Source organism: Chionomys nivalis, chromosome 18 (assembly GCF_950005125.1).
Source record: "Chionomys nivalis chromosome 18, mChiNiv1.1, whole genome shotgun sequence".
In the NCBI taxonomy this organism is placed as follows: Eukaryota; Metazoa; Chordata; class Mammalia; order Rodentia; family Cricetidae; genus Chionomys; species Chionomys nivalis.
Genome location: NC_080103.1, coordinates 47664056 through 47677344, shown reverse-complemented (window position 1 = coordinate 47677344; position 13289 = coordinate 47664056). Strand labels below are relative to the sequence as shown.

The window sequence follows — 13289 nt, the reverse complement described above, 5'->3', positions numbered from 1 at the left end:
CACCTGCACCAATTGGAGGAAGAATCAACACCTATACCAAATCCAGATAGGTAGAAAGCAGTGTGAGAATGCATTTACAACATAAGGAAAAATATGGTACCAGCAGAACCTAGTGGTTATACAACACCAAGACCTAAACTTCCCAACACAGATGAAACAAAAGAAGAAAACCTTAAAAATAGCTTTATGAAGATGATAGAGGCCCCTAAAGAGGAAATGAAAAACTCCTCTTTGAAAAAAATTTTAAAAAATTAAAATTAAAGAAATTGAGGAAAAGATAAACAAAAATTGAAAGAAATCAGGAAATCCCTTAAAGAAACCCAGGAAAACCAAGGGGGGGGGGGGGGCGGAATTCAAATAGGTGAAGGAAACAGTTCAAGACTTGAAAATTGAAATAGAGACAATAAAGAAAATACAAACCAAAAGAATTCTGGAAATGGAAAATCTGCGTAAACAAAGTGAACCACAGATGCAAGCATAACCAACAGAATACAAGAGATGGAAGAGAGAATTTCAGGCATCAAAGATACAATAGAGAAAATAGATTCATCGGTCAAATAAAATGTCAAATCCAACAAATTCTTAACAGAAAACATCCTGGAAATCTGGGACACCATGAAAAGACTAAACTTAAGAATAATAAGGACAGATGGATAAGAACTCTAGCTCAAAGACACAGAAAATATATTCAAAAAAATCATTCAGGAAAACTTTCCCAACCCAAAGAAGGACAAACCTAAGAAGTTACAAGAAGCTTACAGAACAACAAATAGACTGGACCAAAAAAAAAAAAATTCCCTTTGCCACATAATAATCAAAACACTAAACATACAGAATGAAGAAAGAATATTAAAAGCTGCAAAAGAAACTTGCCAAGCAACAAATAAAGGCAGACCGATCAGAATTACACCTAACACTTCAATGAAGACTCTGAAAGCCAGAAGGTTCTGGACAATTTGTGAGCACTAAGAGGCCAAGAATGCCAGGCCAGATGACTAGAACCAGTGAAGTTTTCCATCACCATAGATGGAAAAAACAAAATACTCCATGACAAAACCGCATTTAAGCAACAAACTAACCACAATCCAAGCCTACAGAAAGTACTAGAAGGAAAACTCCAACCCAAGGATGATAGCTAGCTACACCCACAAAATTGCAGGCAATAGATAACCTAACACCAGAAAATCCCAAAGAAGGGACACAAACACACTACCAACAACAACAACAAAATCAGAAAATAACAGGAATTAACAATCACTGGTCATTAATATCCCTTAATATCAATGGACTAAACTTGCCTATAAAGATACAGGCTAACAGAATGGATATGAAAACAAGATCTATCCTTCTGTTGCATACAAGAAACATGCCTCAACTTCAAAGACAGATATTACCTCAGAGTAAAGGGTTTTAGTAAAGAGTGGAGGATTGCAACAGCCCACTCTCACCAATGGACAGTTCTGCCAGACAGAAACTGAACAGAGAATAAGGGAATATTATGACTCAAATAATAAAAATAGCATGGTATTGGTATAAAAACACATGTGTGTGGATCAGTGGAATCAAAGTGAAGACTCTGACATTAATCCACACACCTATGTACACCTGATTTTTGACAAAGAAGCCAAACTCATACAATGGATAAAAGAAAACATCTTCTACAAATCATGCTGGCATAACTAGATATCAACATGTAAAAGATTGCAAATAGATCCACAGCTATCGCCATGCACAAAACTCAAGCCCAATGATTTCAAAGACCTCAAAATAAATCCAGTTACACTGAACCTGATAGAAGAGAAATTGAGAAGTATCCTTGAATGCACTGGCACAAAAAATCACTTCCTAAATATAACATCCATAGTATGGACACTGAGAGCAACAATTAATAAATGGAACCTCCTAAAACTGAGAAGCTTCTGTAAGGCAAAGGACAGAACAAATAAGACAAAACAACAGCCTACAGAATGAAAAAAGATCTTCACCAATCCCATATCTGACAGAGGATTGATTTCCAAAATATATAAAGAACTCAAAAATCTAGACATCAAAGTATCAAATAATCCAATTAAAAATGGGGTACATTGCTCATTGGAGCAATGGACTGAGCTCCCAAGGTCCAAATGAGGAACAGAAGGAGGGAGAACATGAGCAAGGAAGACCGCAAGGGGGGCTGATCTATTGGGAGCTCACCAAGGCCAGCTGGACTGGGACTGAAAAGCATGGGATAAAACCGGACTCTCTGAATATGGTGGACAATGAGGGCTGCTGAGAAGCCAAGGACAATGGCACTGAGTTTTGATCCTACTGTATATACTGGCTTTGTGGGAGCCTAGCCTGTTTGGATGCTCACCTTCCTAGACCTGGATGGAGGGGGGAGGACCTTGGACTGCCCATAAGGCAGGGAACCCTGACTGCTCTTTGGACTGGAGAAGGAGGGGGAGGGGTGTGGGGAGTGGGGGGAGGGAGAGGGAAAAGGGAGGCGGGGAGGAGGCAGAAATTTTTAATTGAAAAAAAAAATTTAAAAAAAGGAAAAAAATGGGGTACAGATCTAAACAGAATTCTCAATAGGAGAAACTCAAATGGCCGAAAGACATTATAGGAATTATTAAAGGAACTGTTTAACATCCTTAGCTATCAGATGAATGAATGAATCAGATGAATGGATCAAATCTAAAATACCATATTACCCCTGTAAGAATGACTAAGATCAAAAACACTGATGACAGCTTATGCTAGAGAGGATATGGAGTAAGCAGAACACACCTCCACTGCTGATGGGAGTGCAAACTTCTACAGCCACTTTGGAAATCAGTAAGGCAGTTTCTCAGAAAACTGAATTATTCTACCTCAAGACCCAGAAATACCACTCAGGCACATACCCAATGAATGCACACTCACACCACAAGGACATTTGCTCAGCTCTGTTCATAGCAGCATTATTAGTAATAGCCAGAACCTGGAACCAACCTAGATGCCCCTCACCCAAAGAATGGATAAAGAGGCTGTGGTATAATTTACACAATGGAATATTACTCAGTGGTAAAAAAAAAAAAATTCCATCTTTAAATTTGCATGCAAATGGATGGAACTAGAAAAATTTACCTTGAGTGAGGTAAACCAGACCCAGAAAGACAAATACAGTATGTACTCGCTCATAAGTGGATATCAGATGTAAAGAAAAGGACAACTAGGCTACAATTAACAACCCCTGAGAAATTTAGATAACAAGGAGGACCCTAATAGAGACTGGGAAGAGGAAATAGATAAGATCTCCTGAGTAAATTGTAACTGTGGGAGGAAGAAGGGAGGGGTGAAGGAAAAGAGGGAGTAGAACATGAGGGAATGGGATGGTTGAGTTGAAGGAGGGATGGAGAAGGAGGCAAGGAAAGAGATATCTTGATAGAGGGAGCCATTATGGTGTTAGAGAGAAATCTGGTGCTAGAGAAATTCCCAGGAATCTACAAAGATTACCCCAGCTAAGACTCCTAGTAATAGTGGAGAGGATGGCTGAACTGGCCTTCCCCTGTAATCAGTCAGATTGAATACCAACCTAATTTTCAGCATAGAACCTTAATCCCATAACTGATGGAAGCAGATGCAGAGATCCACAGCTAAGCAATCCAGGGCTTAGAGTCCAGTTGAAGAGAGAGAGGAGGGATCATATGAGCAAGGGAACAAGATCATGATGGGGAAACCTACAAAGAAAGCAGACCCAAGCTAGTGGGAGCTCACTAACTCTAGACTGACAACTGGGGAACCTACATGGGACCAAACTAGGCTTTCTGAATGTGGGTGAATGTTCGGTGACTTGGGCAGTCTGTGGGGCCACTGGCAGTGAAACCAGGATTTATCCACAGCACACTAACTAGCTTTTTGGAGACCATTCCCTATGGAGGAATACCTTGCTCAGCCTCGAATCGGGGGGAGGGGCTTGGTGTTGTCTTAACTCCATATGCTATACTTTGTTGACTCCCCATGAGAGGCCTCACCCTTTCTGAGAAGTGGATGAGGGATTGGGTGGGGAGCAAGTGGGGAGGGAGCAAAAGAAAGGAGGGTGGAAGAATTGTGGTTGGTATTTAAAATGAAAAAACTTTTAAATAAAACATTAAATAATTAAATAAAAATGAATCACAAAAATAACATTTTGTCATTAACGTATCACCTGATAATCACAAGGAGCTGGACCACTGGAAACTTCTTTCTGATCTGTGATCAATGTTCGAGGGACAGTAGAACCAAATGCAGTTTTCTGTGGTTTCTTCAAGCAGGTGTTTTGAACCTTGGCAATTACAGTGTTACTTGCAATATCATAAGAACCAGGGCCTAAAATTATGAAGAACATTATATATAAGAATAAGTACACTTTTAAGAACTTTTTTGAACTCAATAACATTAGGTAAATATTTTAAAGAGGGATTCATATATTTCTGGCCAAATTAAAATGATATAGATACTTTTTAAAGATATATCAAAATATTATTATTCATATTAATGAATAAATATGAATGAATGTCAGAAATATGCAAAAAAGCAGTGACAAAAGTCTAAATGATCATACTTATACAAAAATTTAGAAAATACAAGTTCAGAACAGTTGCCTGGGACAGTCATGGGAGTGGACATTAATGTCAAGGGTGCTTGTGAGAAACTTTAAAGAGTGATGGGATTGTTCCAAACCTTGATAATAGCAGTGGTTGTCCTTGTGAAAGACAGCCGGCAGCCTGATACCATTTGAAAGTCATGTACTATACTGAGCTGCAGGGACCACTCAAAGAAATTACTGACAAAAAAATCAATGTGCTGAGAAGGAACACCCTGAGAATGGTACTAACTACCTTCATCCCTAGTGACAAGATCCTGGACCAATAAGACATCCAAGCAGAGCTACCAAAGGAAACTATTGCTTCCAAAATAATTTTTCACAGGATAAGTTACCTAAACACCCTCCTCTTGCCTTTAATAAGACTCCTAACATCCATACCTAGTGAAACATACTCTAATCTTCAATAGTGTCCTAGTTTGGTTTCTGTTGCAGAAATAAAAACATTCACCAAAAGCAACCAGGGCACAGGAACAATCAGACTGAAACAAATGCATACAGATCAGTGTCTGTCATCTGAGATTTACAGTCTGGTATCCAAAGAGTTTGGGCTGCTCCACTTCTCCTGCCCTGCTACTCACAGTACACAGCTTGTCTTGCAGATTTATGCTGGCTCAACTGCACACCTTCCACTGTCTTTAGAGGTCACCCCATACCCCTGGCATCTCAATATGCTAAGATATTCGCTGCAACAGAGGCTGCCCCTCCTGTGCTCTCTCTGTGGACTCAAACCCTGCTTCAAAGTGCCAACTTCAACTTCTCAACAGTTTCAAGCCTGGGTGGGGCTTCCACTACAACCGAGGCTACACCTGTGTCAATGACCCCCTGGCTTCTCTACAGGGCATCCAACCTTCCCAAATGGTGACAAGCGGAATCTATTCTCTATAATCCCTTTATGCCTTCAAAATCGGTACCATATAGGTACCACTATCCATAAGCAAGTTTAGCTACCAGCCTGAGATACACCCTTAACCCCCTAGACCACATTGTCTGTGTGCTGACTGAAAAAAAATACAGCTGAGAGAATACATCTCAGAAGATTTTGCCTCAGTGATGCTGGTATCTTATCAATCACAACTGATCCTTCAGTGTGCTGAAGATCCAGAACCAACTGTCCCAGTAAAGCAAACATTTTATATCCACGGATTCTTGTTTTGTTTTGTTTTGTTTTGCTGTTGTTGTTGTTGTTTTTCGAGACAGGGTTTCACTGTAGCTTTGGAAGCTGTCCTGGAACTAGCTCTTGTAGACCAGACTGGCTTCAAGCACCTACACTAGTTAACCAAAGGGGTCAGGTGATGGTAGCACATGCCTTTAATCCCTGCACTAGAGAGAATATAAGACAAGAGGAGACATGTCATGAGCTAAATCCTAATCTGAGGATTCATTGGGGCAGGACTGTCCATTTTCAGTCTGAGGTAGAGGTAAGAGCCAGTGACTGGCTGCTTTGCTTTTCTGATCTTCGGGTTGAACCCCAATATCTTTCTTTTGGGTTTTATTATTCATGCTATATTTGATAAACAACATTTGCCTGTGGCTTTACAACCACCACATAGGCTGGAGCTACATGCCCCCAGGAGTCACTGCTCTACCTGCTAGGTTTTTCTTTTTCCTCTCCTGGCAGGCTCATCCTGAACCCTCTTCTTGGGCTGCTGCCAAACTAAGTATTGCAGTAAAATCCAGTCAGGCTTTTACTGTTCTACACAGTAGCAATAAGTCTCACATCTTCATCAACATCAGTGTCAGATTTGGTAAGAAAATTGAAAATTTTTAAAATGAGAAATTAGTTAAAATAGAGCTTTTCCCATATTAAAAAAAAAATGTGAAAACCATTACAAAGATTTGGACCTCTGTATGATAATATGCTAGACAGTTTGAAAATGAAACAATTAAATGAGAGGATATATAATTTAGTTGGGACTTACAAAATGTCAATTGTAAACATTATCAGCATTATCATTTTTGTTTTATCACTATAAAAAGTTGGTTAATCTTTTAGTGCTAAGATACAGGCCTTAGAAAAACCTTATAAAATGGAGATATTCAAATCCAAACAGAGGAATTAAATGGAGAACCAATTTTAGCATCGCATTATAAGAATAGAGAGGAACAATCTAAAGTTTATAAATAATCAACCTTAATATATCCACTAACTTCACATAAATTGCCAAATGGCAGAGGCTCTGTTAAAACTAACTGAACTCCTGTGCCAATGTTAGATTTAAGGAGATTCATGGAAGCAATAGCCTCATATGGCATGCATTCACCTTTCGTGAAGCAATGTTAAATTCATGGTCAGTTTGTAATAGAATTATCCATAAAAACTGGATAGAATAGATTAAAGGTGTTTTAGAGCCTGGTCCACAATTATAATGGAGTACCTGGATAAGAGAAGAGGCTAAGATTATTGAACAATGGAGTAACCTAGATCAACATCATGAAGAAGGAGATTATGCTACGATAGAAAGGCAACCTGTATATAATGACCATACTAAGGATTTATGCTGTGCAGGAGCTTTGAATGGGAAAGAAAATTGAATCATTTACTAAAGTATACAGGGCCCAGAGGAAGCCTTTACGGATTTCTTACAAAGATTGACTTCGGCAGTAAATAGAATGATATCAAATTCAAAGCTGGATAAATAATAATTGAATCTCTGGCTATTAAAAATGTTAATTCTCTATTGACCATTAAAGCAAGGTCAGTACCTTTGGAGGAATAGATTTGAGATACAAATAATATTGAATGTTTTGGCCGTAATGATACATGGATAGGAGAGGTGATTTCCAGAGATTTGAGAAATAAAATAACAATGTCAAGTGTTATAATTGCAACAAACAAGGTCAGTGTAAAAGGGATTGTAGACAACGCCTTCCTAGAAACAATGTTTTTCTAAGAATGATCTATTCAGAATACTCCTCCCTTCTGGCTTATGTGGAAGGTGTGCAAATGTGGGCATTAGACTGACGAATGTACTTAAACAAGGAATATTCAAGGTAATCCTTTACCATTGGGAAACTCTGTGAGGGGCCTCATGCAGGCCTTTATGCCAAATTCAGCCCCTATACCAGGGGTTTGAATTTTGTATATTATATACAAATTTTTTAAATTGATACAAATTTGAGATTAATTTCTTATCACATACTATACATACATTTCTGCTCTTGTTCAAGGTATTGTACCTATACAACTCATTTCACAATGTAATGCAAATTTTTAATCTTTGAAATTATTATTACCAACTGTTTAGGATAATAAGGAAATGCTGGTTAGTAGTTAATCACCTAGTATAATCAAACTTGTAGTCATATTAGGTATGTTTTCAAGATCAAACAGGGATATATTTTAAATTAGACTGCTCATCTTCAAATACTTCAGGGATCTACAGAAAATGGCATTTAATATGTCTTAATAACAAAGTTTTTTTTTTTTTATGAGAATGAGACAGGTCTGCTCCTGGCAGCACCACTCAACTTCAGAGAAGATAATGGGCATCAAAGAAACTCCACATGGAATTTACTTTCTTTGTGGCAGAAGTAAGCCACTGAAAAAGAAAATGTCCTTGCCTCAACTGTTGACAGTATGTCATCCAAATTAGACAGGTAGGACACAAAAGAGGGTGACTGCCAAACATTTTCAAGACAAGGTGGGACAGACCTTCAAAACTCCTGCTTCATGGAAAAATCTATCAAATATTCTATGCTTCTAGGCCAAAAATGGATGCCCCAGATTTGCAGCAGAAACTTGTGTGACTGTCCAGGCAGTCAGCTTTTTTGTCATTCTCACATCTTTTGGAAGTGACTTGATCACACCTCCTGCTTACTCAGTATTATTTCCTTCTCGGTTCTTTGAGGGAGTTGAAAACTAGATAGTTAAAGTTACAGTTTTCCTTGTTTAACAGACTAAAAAAGAAAAAATAAATTTACTAAAGAAATATAGGTATATAAGGTTGAGAGACATTAAAAGATAATTTTGAATTGCTAATACAAGTTAGAATTGAAAGGGAATAATGTACAACACTCGAACTCACCAAGTATGATAGATAATGGAGTACTTTCTCTGAATTTGTCAAATGTAAATGGACTAGACATTGCTAATGTATTTATTACCTGTATAAATTGCATATAGTTATTATATTTATTATATATATAGTTTTTCTTATGTTAGTTATAGCCTTCTTTTTTATTTTAGACAAAAAAGGGGAAATATAGTGATTTATTATTTGTGTTTTAATAAATAAACCTTGCCTGAAGATTAGTGCAAAGCAGCCACACTAGTCAGCCATACAGGTGAGGTAGTAGACGCACACGCCTTTAATCCCAGTAATCCCAGCAGGCACACTAGTTAGCTACACAGGTCAGGCGGTGGTGGTGTATGCCTTTACTCCCAGCACTAGAGAGGAAGATAAAGCAGGATGAGACAGGTCTCAAGCTCAGACTCAATCTGAGGATTCCTGGAGGCAGGATTGCTCATTTTCTGTCTGAGGTAGAGGTAAGATCCAGTGGCTGGCTGCTTTGCTTTTCTGATCTTCAGGTTGACAATTATCTATCTCTGGGTTTTTAATTATTCATGCTACATATCTACATATCCATCTTGTGAAGGATAAGAAGTTGCATGCAGTTAGAGTGGAAGAGTAACAGCAAACCTGGCATTTCCTGTGCCGTGCTGTCCTCTATGAATCGGGCAGCACTTTGTCCAAATGGAGACTTGTGTCCTGATCTTTTCTTTAAGCACTTAAAAGCAGTTCGTGTTTCATTGTATGTGCCAGGAGCTGGGGTACTTGATTTGATAGATGCAAATCTCTAGGAAAATGAACCAATTAAAAAAGAAGAAGAAGAAGAAGAAGAAGAAGAAGAAGAAGAAGAAGAAGAAGAAGAAGAAGAAGAAGAAGAAGAAGAAGAAGAAGAAGAAGAAGAAGAAGAAGTAGAAGAAGAAGAAGAAGAAGAAGAAGAAGAAGAAGAAGAAGAAGAAGAAGAAGAAGAAGAAGAAGAAGAAGAAGAAGAAGAAGAAGAAGAAGAAGAGGAAGAAGAAGAAGAAGATTCCACAATTGATTAGTTAAAAGCTGCCTTCTGGGTGATGACGCATCTAGAGACTACTTCTCCATGAACAAAGACAATAAGGATGAGTTAAGATCTTTTGATCATTGAAATGTAATATACTTACGTGGCTTTTGGTGAAGGCTCTGACATACTAATACTATTATGCATGCATGTGCCTCACTTCCTTAAGAAAGAAATAGTGTTGAGATGAGATTCTAGATCTAGATGACATGATATGGACAATTTTCACTTCTAAATACTCTTCATCCAATAAACTGTATGATCTAACATGATTTGTGTTATAGATTTGGTGTGCATATATGTGAGGGGTTTGTGTGTGTGCATGCATGTGTGTGTGTGTGTGTGTGTGTGTGTGTGTGTGTGTGTACAAATGTCTGCATAGGGGAGCCGAGGTCAAGTCAGAAGTCTCCTTCAGCTGCTTCTCCACCTTAAATACAGGATCTTTCATGAACATGGAACTCACTTGTTGGGTATACTGGCTGGCCAGAAAACCCCAGAAATCCTCTTGTATTTACCTTCCAATACTGATGTAGTCAAATACCCGCTACCTGGAGCATTTCTACCTTTTACCCCCTATGCTATGGTAAATAAAATAATTGTCCACGTGTTTCCATTTGCTTTTGCTTTTAGAAAGTTTTTTTTTAACTCTTTTTATTCCTCTTGATTTTTACCACTTGTGAATAAATGAAACACTGCCATGCTTCCAAAAGACAAACCACACTTTATTAAAAGCTTCAAAGAAGTACTCATTGATGCCTCTCATTTTCTTTCTACATCTATGTGATCTTGCCTGTATTGTGGGTAGTAGCTCCCAATGAATAACATTTTCTTATCCCATGGTGGAAATTCATCCATACGGTGGTGAATTTCATAGTACAGGCATAATATCAACCAACTTGCACAGGTCTGGGAAACTCCAAAGCTCTCAGAAGTTGATATGAGTGCACTGCATCTGAGAGCCATCCCAGCTGCTTGCCATCCTTTCCAGAGAGCCTACAACATTGCTCTCCAGCTCATCTGGTGTGTGTTTATAAAACCAAGCAGTCGTGTGCGTGTTTTCCTTTTGTCCTTCTTTCTTATACAAAATTGCAGTGGATCAAATGTCTGCATTCTGTAATAATAATAATAATAATAATAATAATAATAATAATAATAATAATTAAGGCCAACTAAGGGCCTCTAAGAGGAACAAGAGAAGGGCAGGTTGGCTCCCGGGTATGTCAATTTTTAAAATATCATGAGTAATTCTAAAGTGCATCCAGAATTTGCAACCATGGTTACCAAAAAAAATTGCATTTTGTAAAGTATTATGTGAAAACATGAGGAGATTCATTGCATTTTGGTAAAATACTGCACCCTTCCTGAAATATGTCTAAAATTTCCCAGAGACATAACCATATTTACTCCTATAAAGCAGAGAATCTGACCATAAGTCTACCTTGTTAGTTGAATTGTTTCTTTTTCTATTGTTGTAATTAATGTATCTTTTCATAAGGAACTAAACATACTACCTCTATCAGGCAATCATGCTTGGTTTTATTTCCTCTGTGTCTTCTGCCATTACTCTGTTTTTTACTATTATCCATTTGAACAAAATTATTTTTTTTCTTTTCCATTCATAAAATATAATTTAAATGATTGGTAACAAATGACATAAAATTAGAACTTTATATATTGGATGAATGAAAGTTGTATAAAAGCTAGAAAGTAGTAGTTATAAACTGTATTTTTAAAAATCAAGGGCATACTACATTCACACATACACACACACACACACACACACACACACACTTTCCTTTATATAGACCTTTTATGCAGTTCCTTAAGTACTATTAAGTTGCTCAAGACTAAAATCTAATATTCACTCTTGAGCCGCCTCAGTCCCTCAATACAACATCTAACTCATTAAAGTGTAATCTTAATTATATCTATAAAATATATCTTTAATCTCTCTACCTGTCTCCAAGGAGGAGATCTTAAATATAGTGAAAGCAAAGTGGTTGTCTATAGTTACCTGAAAGTTAATAACTTTCCCAAGTTAAATAAAATAATCAGAGCTACATATAGAAAAAGCAGATAAATTTCACGACCACCTTATCTGATGGTTGCAATATCATAAATGTTTATCGTTCTCTCAATTCTCTTGCTCTAGAAATACATAAACACCTTTTAGTATCTTAGGATGTTCCTTGAATGATGGGAAGTAGCTGCTCTGGCTGCAGCATCACTGGTAAAGGTCCCAGTGGCAGTTACACGTACGATCAATGGCAGGTATGACAAAACACCTATACACCAGTCTCCAAAATACATATATTTCCACATGGGCTACACTTAATACTCCATGCATGCAACTGGTAAAATACATATTAGGATTCAGAATAAAATTGCTATTTCTGATCACCTGAACTGAATGTTCACATATTCAAATCTTATTAATAGGAAATATTTAACAGATATTCCAAGTGTATTATTGTTATTACTCAGTCTCATTTTACAAAAGTCTACCTACAACTTTGTGGTTTTGCTCAGGTCATGCCCATTTCTAATTTGCTGTACGTCATTTTGCTTTTTATAATTTCCTTAGACACCTTTGGATTTATTACCAGACTTACATCATGTCTATTACACTATGTAGATGAAAATTGCTGTACACCATTACCTCGGATTCAGAAAGGAAAGCAGAAGATGCATCATTTACATTTGCTGTGATACTCTGTGTCTTCTCAAATTGACTTTTAATTTCATACTTTCCAGGTCCTGGTACTCCCTAAGTTACAGAAAGAAAGAAATATATGAAGAAAGGATTTTCTTTCTACAATATCTAAGAAAAGACTGGATAATTCTTATAGGCTATTACCAAAGCCTATCATTAAGAGGAAAGCAGGGGGGAAACTTCCTAAGAGCAGAAAAAAGAAAACAAACAAACAAAAAAAAATGTCTTGGGCAAAGCTTCATTTAGTGCTGAAAGCATACTACCTGAAACTTTGCTGCCCTCTACTGATAAAATCCAAAAAATATTCCTCATTTTTCACATGACAAACCATAAAAAGAAAGAAATATGATTTAAATTGTCCTTTCATTTCGAGGTCTAGAGCTAGCCTTTCCTCTTAAGAGTGTGTCTGGTCTGGAGTGGAGTTGAGGAGCTCCTCCTTATCACAGGCACAGCCTTCAGCAAAAAGCAACAACAGCAAGAAAAATTCACTGTCTTCTCAAACTTCCATTAATCAATATCCAAAGAAATGGGCAACAGGAAATAATTTATTTCAAACACAAATGCTTAACGTAAAAAAACTAAACTTTCACTTGAATACTTGAATAAATAAAAATGAATCTTATTAATCACAGAGTTCCTTATTATTGTAAGACAAGATACAATAGATAATAGAAAGTAATAGAGAGATGGAGAGACAGATGATGACTGATGATAGATAGACAGATAATAGATAGCTAGAAGATAGATAGATAGATAGATAGATAGATAGATAGATAGATAGATAGATAGATAGATATATGAGAGATGATAGACAGATAAATATTCATTAGCAAATACCTTATTACCTTGATACAGTATAGTTGGTGATAGAAATAAGTAAACAAAGTTAAATTCACATCTTTTCATATATCTCTC

At 37.1% G+C, this 13289-nt stretch overlaps 1 protein-coding gene across 1 annotated transcript in view; it reads right to left on the bottom strand.

The window, feature by feature from the left end:
- Stpg2 (sperm tail PG-rich repeat containing 2) overlaps positions 1 to 13289 on the bottom strand; it is a 338340-nt gene that overhangs the window by 265062 nt on the left and 59989 nt on the right. Inside the window, exons 7-9 of the mRNA XM_057793774.1 lie at positions 12321 to 12428; positions 9247 to 9403; positions 4166 to 4326 (exon numbers count right to left, since the gene is read on the bottom strand). Coding sequence (XP_057649757.1) covers positions 4166 to 4326; positions 9247 to 9403; positions 12321 to 12428 — 426 coding nt within the window. The remainder of the gene's footprint in view (positions 1 to 4165; positions 4327 to 9246; positions 9404 to 12320; positions 12429 to 13289) is intronic.